This window comes from Symphalangus syndactylus, chromosome 10 (genome assembly GCF_028878055.3).
Source record: "Symphalangus syndactylus isolate Jambi chromosome 10, NHGRI_mSymSyn1-v2.1_pri, whole genome shotgun sequence".
In the NCBI taxonomy this organism is placed as follows: Eukaryota; Metazoa; Chordata; class Mammalia; order Primates; family Hylobatidae; genus Symphalangus; species Symphalangus syndactylus.
The window spans coordinates 116,569,777-116,586,013 of record NC_072432.2 but is presented as its reverse complement, the minus strand read 5'-3'; the positions used below and the strand labels follow the sequence as shown (position 1 = coordinate 116,586,013).

General features: G+C 47.0%; 1 protein-coding gene across 10 annotated transcripts in view; it reads right to left on the bottom strand.

The window, feature by feature from the left end:
- The window catches only part of SLC25A37 (solute carrier family 25 member 37), a 46,517-nt gene that overhangs the window by 5,848 nt on the left and 24,432 nt on the right, over positions 1–16,237 (bottom strand). For 7 of the 10 annotated variants that reach the window (XM_055295701.2, XM_055295702.2, XM_055295704.2 and 4 more), the window contains 2 exons: positions 3,278–3,506; positions 1,246–1,302 (listed from right to left, as the gene is read on the bottom strand). In XM_055295701.2, the coding sequence (XP_055151676.1) occupies positions 1,246–1,302; positions 3,278–3,506 (286 nt within the window). Of the gene's footprint in view, positions 1–1,245; positions 1,366–1,510; positions 2,193–2,809; positions 3,253–3,277; positions 3,507–16,237 lie in introns of those variants that run through there. The other 3 variants (XM_055295707.2, XM_063610881.1, XM_055295706.2) reach the window with 3 other exon arrangements.

Below are 16,237 nucleotides of genomic sequence, written 5' to 3'. Positions count from 1 at the left end.
TCATACTATTCTCTCCACGTTCACATCTGTTTGAAATGTGATCCATAATCTTTCATATTAAAAACAGTCAAATTGAACACTAGTCCTAAAGAATAGCCTCTGATGGGTTCCCCATACATTTGTCTAGGATGGATAAGGGTTAACAAGGGCTAAGAGAGTGAGTGTGTGAGAGTTTGTGTGTATGTGTGTGTGTGTGAGAGAGCATGCACACATAGGTTTTAGAATAGTGCAAAAGCATGCATCAGAATCACCAAGAAACAGATTCTCGTCCCTAGCTCCAAGGATTCTGATCCAGTAGGCTCGCTGTAGAGCCTGAGAATTAGCATTTGTTTTCTTTTCTGTTTTGAGGCAGTCTTGCTCTGTCACCCCAGCTGAGTGCAGTGGTGCAATCACGACTCACTGCAGCCTCAACCTCCCAGACTCAAGCAATTCTTCCACCTCAGCCTCCTGAACAGCTGGGACTACAGGCACGTACCACCACACCTGGCTAATTTTTGTATTTTTCATAGAGACAGGGTCTCATTATGCTGCCCACGCTGGTCTTGAACTCCTGGGTTCAAGAGCTCTGCCTGCCTTGGCCTCCCGAAGTGCTGGGATTACAGTTTTAAACCACCATACTGGCCAGAATTAGCATTTCTTTTCTTCTTTTTTTTTTTTTTTTTCTTTTTCTTTTTTCCTTTTGAGATGGAGTCTGGCTCTGTGGCCCAGGCTGGAGTACACTGGCGTGCTCTCGGTGCACTGCAACCTCTGCCTGCTGGGTTCAAGTGATTCTCCCACCTCGGCCACCCCAGTAGCTGAGATTACAGGTGCACACACCACACTAGGCTAATTTTTGTATTTTTAGTAGAGATGGGGTTTCTCCATGTTGGCCAGGCTGGTCTCGAACTCCTGACCTCAAGTGATCCGCCCACCTCGGCCTCCCAAAATGCTGGGATTACAGGTGTGAGCCACTGCACCTGGCCTCAGAATTAGCATTTCCAACACCCCTCAAGATGTCTGATGTTGCTGGTCTGTAGAACACACTTTGAGTAGCTCCGAACACAGGAATACCAAAAACTCCTATGTTCACGTCCCTTCTTGAGGCCTTTGATAACGTAGTAAAAAATTCAATTCTCCTGTCTGCTCTGACTGGAGACTAGGAGCCGCCCTGCCCACCTTGAGTCCTCTCCACTCCCCCACCACCACCATTTTTTGTGCCCCTTTGCACATCCCCTACTGCCCCTCCCTGGGACCATGAAACATTACCTTCTGCTGGATTCATTACCGCATCGTGGAGCAGGGTGGCCATACTCCCAGCTATCCCTGCAAAACAAACTCCAGAAAATTACCCTCTGCGATCGGGTGTTCTCAGGAAGTTCCTGGAACCTAAAATCAGACGGAACCCAGGACTTAGCTTTCTAAGAAGCAAAATGTACTACCAGCTCCACCCAGGTGAGCACCGACTCTTAAAACCCTAAAGTGATGGTGGAAATATGATAAAAATGGGGATGGTTAATTTAGGCACACTCACCCACATTTTAATCTTGCAAAAACATGGTTTTCTTTCTTGCAGTCAACCCTGGGAAAAAGCTAAACCTGCAAATGTTGGTGCTTCCCAGAAACCACACACCATGGCTTTTTCCACTGTCTAGATGTTAACTCTCTCTTGTCCCTTGCCTTTGTCTACACATTAACTCACTTTGCCCTTAAGCTGGGGCGCTGAAAGGAGATAATATCATATCTACAGCTGAGAAGGGGGAAAAAAGAAAACCTGGTTAAAATCCAGGCTTAAAAAACAAAAACAAAAACAAAAAACTGGGCAAGAGAAGAGGAAATCAGGAGAATCTGCATTTTATAGATTTCCAGGGTCAGTCTGCAAAGCGACGGGACTGACCCCATCTGAGAGTCAGGTCAGGCCTGGCTTCAAGAACCAGGAACCTCAAAAGCCAGAATCAGGCCTGGAATTTTGCTTTCGGCTTTGAGTTTCCTCCCTTTGTGGTGACACTGCCCCGTAATTAAAATGACCACGGGAAGGTGGGAGGAATGAGGAACACCAGGATGACTCTTCAGCAATGCATGTAATACCCACTCCCCCACCACACACACACTTATAATCATTCCCAGCAAGATCACCACAGCATACACCACACGTTGCAGAAACAGTGCAGGGCAGCACTTGGCATAAAATGGATTCTGTCAAATCTCTTTCAAGGAGCGAAACCGTTACATAAGGCAGTTTCAGCAAAAGAAGGGCCCCAATGTCATAGAATCAGGGGTAGGTCAGGGCATAGCTCTTTAGAGATCATCTCAATAAATGCACTAATGGCCAATTTTTACAAAGCAAAACAAATATCTGCAAACCAGCCAGGCACACTTATGACCAAGGTTGGGTAATGGGAGGAGAGATGCTTTTTGAGCAGAGTAAAAAGAGAGGGGGAGAAGTTATTGTTGGTCATTTCTATGTCTCCATTGTTAAAAAAATGAATTTTGTCAAAATAAAAGTACTTTATGCTGCTATCCATATTTCCATTCCAAACCCAAAGAAGAAACAACAAAAGCCAACCCCACTAGAGAGGAGAAAATAAAAGCTCAGCCCTCCCCAATAAAACATGCCTTATGTAAGAGCTGCTGGCAGATTTGCACCCCCCCACCCCGCCTCTCTCCCTCAAAACAACCAAACAAAATGATTTCAGCCCTTGCTTGCAGAGAGATGAGACTCAGACAAACAGAAGAGAATGGGGGTAAAATTCCCAAATCCCCGGAAGCTTAAGGTGGGAAAGGCCTTCTGCGTTGTTGCGCGAGTCCTTTGTCAGCCATAAAACTTCTTGACCTTTTAAAGCTTAGTTAGATCTTGGCGTTGTAGAGACCTGTTGTACCAGTTTTTAAATAGTCTCAAAGAAGCTGTCCAGATAACATTTTTTTTTTTTGAATCCAGCATTCAAAAGTTTTGTTTCTATTCAGGGTTTCTCCTATGTCTGATCATTAATTGCTTTTGAATGTTTAAAAACACAACAAACAAACAAAAAAAAAGAAAACCCACATAACAATAAAACCAAAACAACTCTGTCACTGATTTCTCCCCAGGCTTCAGAAAGCGGAGGGAACAGAAAAAAGCATGTGTGTGCGCGCGCGTGTGTGTGCGTGTGTCTGGGTGTGCGTTGCACACACAACTCTGAGTTCTTTATTCGTGAGCAAGTGGGCCGAAGTCGAGGCGGCTGGGTCACAGGGAGGAACACCCTGGGGAGGGACGTGTTGAAGAAGAGAACTTTCTAACTCCAGACAAACGCTTTCAAAATACCGTTGGCTAGGTGGCTGTTTCCTTGGTGGTGGAAAACGTCATTTAAAGTCCTTTTCATGTTTTCATAGCAGGCAAAATACATGGCGTGGGCTGGCCCTGCACCCATGATCATGACGTTGACGCCCCGCAAGGGCCTCCAGAAGCCTTCAGTCCGCATGATTTTCTTGAGGGCTCCGTAGATACTTGTGTACTGGGCTTTGGGATCTGGACTCAAACTCTGCATTCGTGTCTGGGAGTGGGCAAGAAGAGAAAACAAACAAACAAAAAATAGAGTTAATCAGGATGGTAAAGAAGGAAAATAAGACCTGGAGAAGGAGAGAGAGAAAACCATGTTCATAGTTTCACAGGATTTCTCTGGGAAGGAAACGTATTTGAAATCAAAATGAATTCTACATGGACATAATGAAATCTACATGAATGTGTGCATGTAGATTTCATTATGCTCCATAAAGGGAGAAACAGAGAGAAGGCTGTGGAAGAGGAAGACCTTCCCCTGCCACTGGCAAGTTGTGTGGCCTCTGGGGAATCCCTTAACTTCTCTGGGCCTTAAGACCTTCAGTTAAAATAACGGTTGTTGCAAGCAGCAAACCAAACAATGCATATGGAAACGCTTCAAAAACTCAGAGTCCTAGATAGATGTAGAATTGTCCTGTGGTGCCCACCGTGGTTGTGAAGACTTCTGTGTCCTCACTTATCTGAAACCTCTGTGTTCTGGAAGCTCCTGTTCAGTCCCTACACCATGAAATCTCTCCAAATCCTCCAGCCCTCACTTGCCTTGTCACCTCTAACCACCTTTCTACATTTCATAAGTTGGCACTTAAATATAAATGGTCTTGTTCTTAATTTCTTTTTTTTTAAGTAAAAGCAAGTTTGTCAAGAAAGTAAAGGAATAAAAGAATGGCTACTCCACAGACACAGCAGCATTCTTAATTTCTTCGTATGCATAATTTTGTCTCCTTGCAGCAGAGACCTGGCTTTCCCCTCCTCTGTCACCCCTAGGACACCACCTAGGAGGGAAAAGCGCTTGCACAGGTGTGATGGTTAATTTTATGGGTCAGCCTGGATGAGCCACAGTACCCAGATATTTGATCTAACACTAGTTTAGATGTATGTATGAAGGGATTTTCTAAATGAAATTAACATTTAAATCAGTAGACTCTGAATAAAGTAGATTAACCTGTATACTGTGGGTACATACACCTCATTTAATCAGCTGAAGGCCTCGTGAGAAAAAAACTGGGTCTCTCTCAAGGAAGAAATTCTGCCTCCAGACTGCCTTCAGACTCAAACTGTAAATCTCCCTAAATCTCCAGCCTGCAGATTTTGGACTTGCTAGTCCCCACAATCATGTGGACCAATCCTCAAAGTAAATCTCTCAATTTCTAGGTAGGTAGGTAGGTAGGTAGATCAGACAGATAGGTAGGTAGGTAGGTAGATTAGATAGGTAGGTAGGTAGACAGACAGACAGATAGAGATAGGTAGGTAGGTAGACAGACAGACAGACAGACAAATAGAAATAGATAGAGAACAGGAAGAGAGTTAGACAGACAACCTCTCTATGTGGCCGGATATAGACGTCTCTGTCTCTCCTGGTTTCTGTCTGCTAGGACCCAAGGAAGGTCTTCAACCAAAGGCTGGTCTTACAAACCCAAGTAGACTTTACACATCCTATTACCTGTTTCTCTGGAGAACTCTGACTAGTACAGTAGGTAAGAAATATTCGCCATGTAGAAGATCCACCATGGCTCAGTCCCACCAAAGTAACCACATTCCTTCCTTCCTTCTTCCTCCCTCTCACCCTCTCTTCCTCCCTCCCTCCCTTCCTCCCTTCCTTCTTTCCTGCCTCCCTCCTTTCCTTCCTCCCTCCCTCCCCGACTCCCTCCCTCCCCCACTCCCCCCCAACACACATCCTAGAGGAGAAGCTTTTCAACTTTTGGCAGGGGTATCCTTTTATCTCCAAGCAAAATCATACAAAAAACCTAACCCTATATATAAAAAAGGAGGGCTTCTCTGATTGAAGATGGGCAAAGGACTCCCTGGGGCTCCCTCTCACTCCCCAGCACAGAGAGCCCCAGGTACCCCAGGGCTCGGTGGAACAGTGAAAACCATTCACCTGAATTAGTGGTCATTTTCAGAGTTCAGATTTCACCAGCTATTAAAACCACAATGGAAATGGACACACCAAGGCCAACTTTTTATTTTGCCCAGAAAGGACACAAAAACAGTAACAATATAAGCAACAATCACCACCGCCCTCTACCGCAAACATCATTTCCTAAAAGAAAGGGCATTTTTAATGCTTAAAAAAAAAGTAAGGAAGACTACCTCTGATTATAAAATGGTACATTAAATTAGATTTAGCTTTACTTTTTTTTCTTTGATATGGAGTCTCACACTGTTGCCCGGCCTGGAGTGTAGTGGCGCAATCTTGGCTCACTGCAACCTCCGCCTTCCACGTTCAAACGATTCTCCTGCCTCAGCCTCCTGAGTAGCTGGGATTACAGGCACCCTCCACCACGCCCAGCTAATTTTTTATATTTTTAGTAGAGATTGGGTTTCACTATGTTGGCCAGGCTGGTCTCAAACTCGTGACCTCGAGATCCACTTGCCTCAGCTTCCCAAAGTGCTGGGATTACAGGCGTGAGCCACTGCACCTGGCCAGATTTAGCTTTATTAAAAACTCACTACTCTGCTCCCTTTTTCCTACCACGGACTGGTGAAAACATCTTCTGGCCCAGCCCAAGGCAGCTGCCAAGACACCTGGGCCCCAGGGTCCTGGGGAGGGTAGACCTGCATCCTTTTGTTTTTTAAAGTGATTTCAATTTTAAGTCTTTTCAAAAAGGATTTGATCTGATTTAATAAGATGATACATTAGGCTAGGTGTGATGGCTCACATCTGTAATCCTGGCGCTTTGGGAGGCCAAGACAGGAGGATTGCTTGAGGCCAGGAGTTTGAGACCAACCTGGGCAACATACTGAGACCTCATTTCAACAAAAAAATAAGAAATTAGCCAGGCATGGTGGCACACCTCTGTAGTCTTGGCTATTTGGGAGGCTGAGGTGGGAGAATCCCTTGAGCCCAAGAGTTTGAGGCTGTAGTGAGCTATGTTTGTGCCACTGCACTCCAGCCTGGGTAACAGAACAAGACACTGTCTTAAAAAAAAATTAAAAATTAAAAAAGGGATACATTATAAGCAACAAAGACCAAGGGAAGGACAAGCAAGTGAATGTGCCAACCAAGAAGGTATCTGAAGCAAGAGAATACCCAGCTCATGGTCACAACACCTCATTCAGCTCCCGAGTGGCCCATTGGCCAGACCAAATGAAGATGCACACACCATGCCAAGTGTTCATGCTGGGAAGGAAGAGACAAAATTCCTCCTTTAGGACATATGAAATAGCTCAAGTTTTAGAGCAAATAAAGCTTCGCGTGTCACCTGGCTTCTTCTTATACTTGCCCCTGACAAAAAGCAAGGGTACCAGGTGGTACAATGTGGCTGTCAAGAACCCCAGCTTTGGAATCAGAGAGAACTGGGGCTGAGTTCAGATTCCATCACTCATGGTGTGACCCTGGGCAAGGTCATTAAACTCTCGAAGTTTGAGTTTCCCCACTTGAGAGAATGGTTGGGAAAATTAAATGGGATAATATGTGTCTAAAACCATCCATATTGTCAGTAATAACACAAGAGTCCCCTGTCGAGGGGCCACATGACGGTGATTCATGGAGAGGCCAAGTGATAGGGTTCTAGTGTGTGACCTTCCAGGGTTATGCAGGCCACAGAGGTGGGGTTGTGTTTGTCTTGTTCACAGCAGATCTCCAAGGACCAGTAAGATGATTTATTGGGAACCCAATAAATATTTGTTGAATGAATGAATTGATGAACAAACTAACCCAACTTAGAATACCCACTGGGGTGAAAGGGTACTGTGTCTTGTCTCTTAGCCCACCACCCCTAAACAGGAGCCACACTTTCTTGGACTTAGCTGTCCTTGCCATCACCTTTAATTTGGACCTTTTCATATCAATGCAAAGTTCACGTGTCACCGCATTTCTCAAGCCTGGGTGTGATCTGCAGAACCACACGTGGAGCCGAGGCAACCTGTCCCAGGGGGCCTAACATGGGCCTGTGAACAACAGGTGGCTCCAGGCAGTGCCCTTCAGAGGAGAGGCTCCCACACTTTGGAGAATGGCAGTGTATCTTCTTGGGGATGAGCCCTGGCTGGAGCCCTGAGGTTTCCAGCCTAGGGCAAGGTCCTACCAAGGTTTTGCAAGCCCAGCCTATGGTCAAAGGCGTTCCTTGAGTTCCAGAGCTCCGTTGAGCAGGGGTGGCAGTCTGAGCAAACACAGAGCATGGAGAACTGGCTAGTGAGATCGCACTTTGGACCTGATGCTGGCTCTGGCTACAACCCGGTGACCTTGGCCACAGCATCTCATCTCTCCGGTCCCCAGTGTCCTTGACTGGAAAATGAAAGGGAGGATCAGAGCAGGGGCTGATGATCACAATTACCTGGGAAATGTTTGAAAATATCCATCCATAGACACCACCCTAGCACACACTGATTCAAGTCTTCTTTTTCTTTTTAAAATTCCCCAGATGATTTCGATCAGGACTCAGCTTGAGGAACCACTAAGTGACCATCTAGACCCCTTCCAGCCCCAGCCCTCTGCCTGGGCAGCAGGGAATTACCCCTGGTTACCTATGGAGGGAGTGGCTGAGTGAGGGCAGGGGGCACAGAAGGTGCCCGGGCTGTACAGCCACCCAGCCCAAGGTTGTCAATCTCAATTCCAGCTCTGGGACCTCAAGCAGCTTCCTTAACCTTAGGGCATGGCCATCCTTGGCTGGAATAATCACCCAGAGAGCTGCTGGGAAACAATTGGCACAGGCTGGCTGTCAACAATGACTGTCCCCATCCCACCCCATGATATACGTGAAGCCATCAAGAGGGTCTCTCCTTTACAAAACTGCTCACGTCAGCCAGTTGGAGGCTGGCATCACACCAAGACTTACAGGAACATTTGGGACTGATTTCTCACCCCCTCCCCTTTTTAAATTAGGGGTAGGGCAGTTGGAGGAAACACTACTGAACCAAAACGCATCATTCTCTTATGAAAAAAAAGGTCAACTGGGTATCTTTGTGCTGTGAAAGAAAAATAAAACCTCAGGGCCCTAAACTCACTATGTCAAAGGAAAAGAAAGTTAAGCTTGGGAAGTGAGTCATGCAAAAACTGACCTTCTTTTTGTTCCCAAACAGACAGCTCTAATTTCATAAGCTTACTTTATCTTATGTAAAACGTACATTTACTGAGTGCAAGACCATGATTCACTTTCCCCAACTCCCTTCTTTTCACGTGTAAAATGCAGATTCACTAAGTGCTAATCAGAACCTCACAAGAATGGTACCACTTGCCTAATGCCTACTCTTCCTCCTTTTATTTTTCTTCTCTCCCTCCTGCTTGCTCTTTCCCCTTTAAATACTGATGTTCCCAGAGCCCTCTTTGGAAAAAGCACAGGACACAGATCCTACTACAAGTTGTGTTTCTTTTTCCCGGTGCATCCTCAACCCTGACAGAATAAACCTCTAAAAGATTGAGTTCTGCCTCAGTCACCGCACCTCAGTGGACTTCTCTGTCCTCAGGGTGGTTTACTCAAGGGCAGGCTGTAGTTAATTACAGAAGCCCCAGACAGAGGCAAGTGGCCCACGAGTGCAGAGATGGGCCTGGTCAGACCCCCGCTGGGACCACTGCAGCCACAGCAGCCAAGTTTGGGGCCAGAGCCTCATTCATCCTGCAGCACCATCATTTCTTCCACCTGCCCGCAGGGAGCACCCACTGAGGTTGGCACCAGGATACAGAGGAGAAAAAACGATGGGGAAAAACAAGGAAAGTGTATGATAAGAGGAGGAGGAAACGAACCACCAGGGTGCCTCGAAGGAGTGTAGGGAAGAGGCCAGGAGGGATCAACCCTGCAGCAGCCTCAGGAGAGGCAAGAGAGGCAGAAGGCAGGCGGCTAGGAAGGCAGGCAGAAGTGGCCACAGCCAGAGAGACATTAATCCATTTAGTCTCTTTTTTATTTTTTATTTTTATTTTTTTAAGACAGGGTCTCACCTATCACCTAGGTTAGAGTGCAGTGGCGTGATCATAGCTCACTGCAGCCTGAGCCTCCTGGGCTCAAGCAATCCTCCCACCTCAGCCTCCTGAGTAGCTCAGATTACAGGTGTGCACCACCACGCCCAGCTGATTTTTGTAGAGACTGGGTCTTACTATGTTGCCCAGGCTGGTCTCAAACTCTTAGGCTCAAGTGATGCTCCTATCTGTGCCTCCCAAAGTACTCTCTTTTTAAAAGCTCCACTACCTGTAAAATGTAAAAATGAAGGCTGGGCATTTTCTATTCCTTGAGGATCAGAGAGGGGAAAAAACGTCTGGGAGTGAGTGGAAGCAACTCAAGTGTCATCACCAGATGAAGGGATAAACACAATGTAATATATCCATACAGTGGAATATTATTCAGCCTTAAAAAAGGAAAGAAAATTCTGACACAGGCTACAACACAGATGGTTCTTGACAACAACATGCTAAGTGAAATGAGCCAGTCACAAAAAGACAAATACTGTATGATTCCACTGATATGAGGTGCCTAGAGTAGTCAAATTTGTAGACAAAAAGTGGAATGGAGGTAGCCAGGGGCTGGGGTGAGGAGGGAACAGGACGGAGAGTTCTTGTTTTATGGATACAGGAGTTTGAGTTTTGCAAGATGAGGAGAGTTCTGTGGATGGATGATGCTGATGGCTGTGTAACAGTATGAATGTACTTAATGCCGCTGGACTGTACGCTTAAAAATGGGTAAGATGAGAAATTTTATGTATATTTTACAATTTTTAAAAATACAAAAAAAGGAAGTGAGGGTGGAGAGGAGGAAAAAGGAAATGAATGAATCAGGATGCACAGAGACAGGGCAGAGATTAAAAATAAACACACAGGCGCGCGCACACACACACACACACACACACACCGGAGACAGAGAATTTCACAAATTTCTTTTCCTGTCCAGGTTTCAGTTCCTGCCCAAGACCTAGCTGCCAGTCTCCTCCTGTTAGGTAAAATCAGTTTCCATGTTTGCATTTTAGTTCTCCCTTCTTGGAAATTCATAAGCACATTAGCATACTAAAGCCTCTGGGAAATCCTTCGGGAAAGAAACCTGTTCACTTGGTTATCCGAGGCACTTCCTAAACCTCTGTCTTTAGCAATGCAAGCCTTGTCTCATTTAATAACCAGAGACACCTGACCAAACACACGTGTGAAAACACATCTGTAGCCAATGGGAACCTAAGCCCTTGAAGCAGCAAGTGCAGAGAACATCCAGGTGTCAGAGAGAGTCAGAAAGACCCCTCTGGCAACTGTGTGGGGAGCTGCCGGAGGCAGGTGGTTGTGTGGTTGGCCCCTGGAGGGGACAGAGGGTGCCAAATAAGCAGCTGAGAGGAGCCCTCACGTGCTGCCTGTGAACAAGCATTCCTCCTCTGCGCCTGCCTGCAGGATGGAGAAATGTGTCCTGCCCAGGGAATCAAGAGACAAGGGTCTCTGGCCTGACTCTGCCACTCCCAGTGGGACCTGAGCAAGTCCGCTCCAGCTCCAGAACTGCTCCAGGATAGTGAAACTCCCAGTGATATGAACTCTGTATCTGCATCCACTGGCTCTACAAACTCCTAGCAAGGCTAGAACAAAGTGAAGGGTCAGCCCCTGACACCAATTCTCCCCTAAGATGACAAAACAGGAAAGGCCTGTCTCACTGGCCTGTTCTCTCACTGCGGGGAGGAGGGAGAGTGGAAAATGCACGTTCTGTCCCAGGTGAGCTGGCGGGATCATGTAACAGGAGCTGCAATGGCCCTAGGGAGACCGCATCCAGCCCAGCCCCCGCCTTTTCAGATGGTAAACTGGGGCCCAAGAAGGAAAATGACTTGTCCAAGATAAGTGGGTAAGGAGCCTCCGATCCAGGCCTAGGACCAAAAAATAAAAGAGAAGGGGGCAAGCTGAGCCTGGTAGGGGGCCTCAGGCCCTTCTGGGGGTCCTGCAGAGGTCATGTCACACAAGCCAGCCCCCTGTAGCATCAGAAACTCAGCCACTGACTCCCTGCCTGACCTGGAGACAGCCTGTGACTCCCACCTCTCCAATTTCTCAAAAATAAAAAACTTTCCATGTTCGAAGTTCACGTGGCATTTCTAGTACTGAGGAGACAATCATGTGAAATCTACTCACTGGCTCGTTCTAAAGCATTTGCCTTACACCTACCTTGAGACAGGTGCAATGGGGATACAAAAAGGAAACAAACAAGCACTGTGATACCATGAGCAGCACAACTCCAGGGGGGCCCAGGGCTGACCCCTAGAGGCTGCTCCGCACGGTCTCTGTTCCAGACTTTCTCCCAGAGAAAGGAAATAAGGCTCAGGCACCTCAAAAAGTGTTAGGATAAATGCCAAATGTTAGCCTCTGCTGCCCAATGTCTGCTTCAGAATTCAAAATCAAACCGGTGTTTTCTCTTGTCTGTCAACTGTCCCCAGCTAGCACTGACATTCACTAAATAAACCACAGTAAAATGCGGGGCCAAGCCCAGCCCCCTCCCTGTTTTCCAAGCCTCACCCTGCAGCCCCCTGGCCAGCAGCTCTCCCATGTCCACCATGAGCCCATCCAGAGCTCTATGCTCCTGCTTCACTGGGGTCTGCTGAAGACACTTTCAAGACACCAAGAAGCCAACTCCCGTCCATAATTGTCCAGAAAGGATCAGACCAAGGAGCTGGTTCCTGCAGAGCCCTCCCTCACTGAAACTCCACGCCACAAATCACAGCAGGAGGCCCAGGAGGAAGAGGCTTTTTTGGCACCATGCTTTATGAAAAGGATTGTCTTCCTAAGTAAAGCCACAAACCCCATCTAGGCCTTGGGAAGCCCTGTCTCACCTTCCAGTATCCTTAGAAGGCACACACTACAAATGCAGAAACCCAGACCACATCAAGGAGCACCACGCACACTAAAACCGTTGGCGCTCCCCGTCCAAAACCACCCATTCCCTGTCCAAAACCACCAGCCTTCCTCACTCAAACCTGCTCCCTTCCTAGGCTCCTTGACAGAAGAGAGACTCTTAAGAGGGCTTTGGATAGTCCCAACCTGGCCCTTTGAAAAGCCATGTAAAAATCATGCAAAATTGGCCAAGCATGGTGGCTCACACCTGTAATCCCAGCACTTTGGGAGGCTGAGGCGGGCGGATTACCTGAGGTCAGGAGTTCGAGACCAGCCTGGCCAACATGGCAAAATCCCATCTCTACTAAAAATATAAAAATTAGCCAGGTGTAGTGGCACATGCCTGTAATCCCAGCTACTCAGGAGGCTGAGGCAGGAGAATCGCTTGAACTCAGGAGGCGGAGGTTGCAGTGAGCCAAGATCGCACCATTGCACTCCAGCCTGGGCGACACAGCAAGACTCTGTCTCAAAAAAAAAAAAAATGCAAAATAAAGCAGGAGGACATCACTCAGCATCATTCCCACACACCGCAGGCAAGAGCAGAGCAGCACAAATAATCCTTTAACTGCAGCTCTCAGAGCACAACTAAGTTTATCCCTAAGTTGAAGATTCCAAATCATGTCTTTTTCTAACATCTCCCAAACTGGCAAAAATAAATACATAAAGAGAATATACATATAATACATATACATAAACACACACATATATATACACATATATACATATGCACACACATATATACACATGCATATATACATATGTATATACATACATATACATATATGTATGTTAAATGAAAAGGAAAATTTGAGCTGGGTGCAGTGGCTCACACCTGTAATCCCAGCACTTTGGAAGGCCGAGGCAGGTGGATCACTTGCTGCCAGGAATTCAAGCCCAGTCTGGACAACATAGCGAGACCCCATCTCTTCAGAAAATAATTTTTAAAAAAAATTAGCCAGGTATGATGGGTGCCAGTAGTCTTAGCTACTTGGGAGGCTAAGGTGAGAGGATCACTAGAGCCCAGGAGACTGAGGCTGCAGTGAGCTATGATCACGTCCCCGCACTTCAGCCTGAGAAAGACTCTGTCGCAAAAAAAAAAAAAAAAAAATTGGTGCTCTTAATGTTTTGAAACCAGCAAGAGAAAAATGATTCCCCTAAAGGTAGTCATTGCCCCCACCTCAAAAAAGGGGGGGATGGGGTGGGAAACAATTGCCTATCAGAATCACATGGTGGGAGACTCAAGCAGAGTTAGAGGAACATACATTCTGGAAAAAGCTTCCTGCTCATCTGAAAAGTCTCCGGTGAAAACTACCATTTTGGAACAAGCAAAGAGCCCACACCAGCTTGCTAGAAAGTCAGCCAGAAAAGCTATACCAAGACAAAATGAAGAGTTGAGACCCGGTGGAAAACACTTGTTCAACTACATCAGGTCTACGTGGCTTTCCCTGCCTCACCTACAGGAAGGCCTAGACTTCCTTCAGCGTTCAGGTCACCCTGATGTTGGAGGGGGCAGAAAGTGGGTTCATATGTGTGAGAACAAACCATAAAGGCTCCTCCGTCTTTCCACCTATGTCCCCGAATGGTCCCAGTTTTCAGAAGGGTCACACTTGTCCTTCTGAAAAGACCAGCCACAGTCTGACCTCCTGGACATCTGCCACCTCTGAAGTGGACCACAGAGGATTCCCGCCACCTGTCACTGATGCTCTCCAGACACAGTCCTGAAACCTTCAGGGTCTACTGGGGCTTCAGGAGGCACTGCTATTGCTAGGGGCAAAAGACTCAGTGAAGAGTTTTCATTGCACATTTGGTAGAAAATAACAATTCCACTAAGATAGCAATAACCAAGTTCCTCAGCCTCCCAGGAAAGAAGCCACAGCACCAAACCCCCCCTTTCTCGTTGGAATAGGTCACAGCAGGACGTGCTTAGAGATCCAGACTCCAGATCACATCCAACCTGGAGAAGGTGGCCAGAGGGAAGCCATCTGAACAGCCACCTAGAAAAAGGGAAGGTATGTCAAGCTGTAAGAATTAGAGCTGTCGCTATAGTCTCTTCTACACTATTTCATTTTGTGACTATGTACATATGTTACTTTGACTGGAAAAGAAAAAGGCAAATTTGGCATGGAGAGGAAGAAAATAATTCTCGCTGCAGGAGGATGTGAACATGCTGGTGCATCTGGGGAATGAGGACCTGTGGCTGGAGGGTCTGGTGTGCCGAGAAGACAGCAGTCAGGTAAGGGTAGAGAGGCAGCCTCAGACTTAGGAGAGCAGCTGCCACCTTAGATGATCAATTAATGTTTGCTGGAAGAAAGGTAGGATGGGGCTAGACCATGCAAGGCCCTGAATACCTTGCTGGAGTGTGTGGAATTTACTTTATGATCAGGTGTCTTCCATGGCTATGAATCGCACCCAACAGCAATATGATAGGAGCTATGAAAAGCCATGCAGTAAGCAAGACAGATGGGCTCTTCAATATCTAGGAGAAAGCAACAGGCCGTGCAACAGAAGCCTTCCCTACCGGGCCCCTGGACAGGCTGGCCGCTCTCTCCAAAGCTGCACCTGCTTGCCAGGCCACCATTAACATCACATACCAGTTAGATTTCACTCTCTGCCCACTGGCAGCAGCTCCCGGCCTTGCCTGTGGTTCAGAGGGTGCCATTCCCACATCCCCTGACCCTGGGAACCCAATCTGGTCTCCACCCCTTCTCTAGAAAAGCCTCCAATGGATGGCAGGGTCTGTGCCTGGCCCATGCCCAGTGTACCCAGAACACACTCAGAATATCCCACATGTGGCCCACCCAAAAGGATTAAGTTATCTCTGCCCTACAGGTGGGGCAAATTCCAAAGATGCCAGATAACAGGACTAAGATTTCATGGGTGCAACTGCTGACCTCACTGCAAGACACAAAGGGAAGGGACAACCCTGGACTGGAGGGGGAACTGAGCTGTCAGTCTCTCCTGCCCAGCTGCCCTGCCCTGCCCTAGTAAGAGGGACAGGACCTGAGTCACAGTTCTTTCTCATCCTGCATCTGGCACTGATACACTGTATGGCCTCAGGTCAATCAACTTGCTCCTCTGAGCCTTCAACCCTTCTATTTACAAAATAATTGTAACAATAAAAACAGCAATATTAGCAACCAGTTATCCCCATTCTACAAATGGGGAAACTGAGACACAGAGACCAAATGACTTGCCTCAAGGTCACAAAGTACAGAAGCAAGATTAGAAAGAAGCCAAGTGGTCGGCCAGAGTCATGCTGTTAACCACTAGGCTATCCTATCTCTCACAAAGGGATGGACACGCTAAAGGATCCCAGGTGATCTTCAACTTCCTTCTGTCCCAATATGCTCTGTTTCTACAACACGCTAAGTCCCATGGATGCCACCTCCTATGTGCCTGACCTTGGGGAAGACCCTATGTCAGAGTCACCTAAACCCTTACTTGTTAATGTCCACAAAATCCCTGGGGGCTGTGTCTATGCCCAGCTGCAAGAGTGTAACTTACAGGCAAAGTCAACAGCCCTGACCCGTGGAGGTCACACAACTTATCTGTTCCACAACCCTGGTCATCACAAGACTGGGCAATAGTGGTTGGTTCAATACAAACCCATTCTGTCTCCTAAAGAAGCGCTTGAGACACTAACCAGCTGAGGTCACAGAGAGGCATCTTGACAGACGAAAGCCTGGCACTCCATCAGTATTCAAAGGCTAAGGCTGAAATATTCCAACAGTCACGGTGCTTTCAAGAGAGAACTGAATTCACTGCTAGTAAGCTGGACTACCCAGGGCCTCCCCTTGACTCTGCCAGCCTTGTCAATGTCACTGGCCCATAAACATCCCACTCATAAGTAAGGAAGAAATGCCTCATCCTCAAAATTGTTTTTTTTTTGTTTTTTGTTTTTTTCTTTTTTTGAGACAGAGTCTCCCTCTGTTGCCCAGGCTGGAGTGCAATGG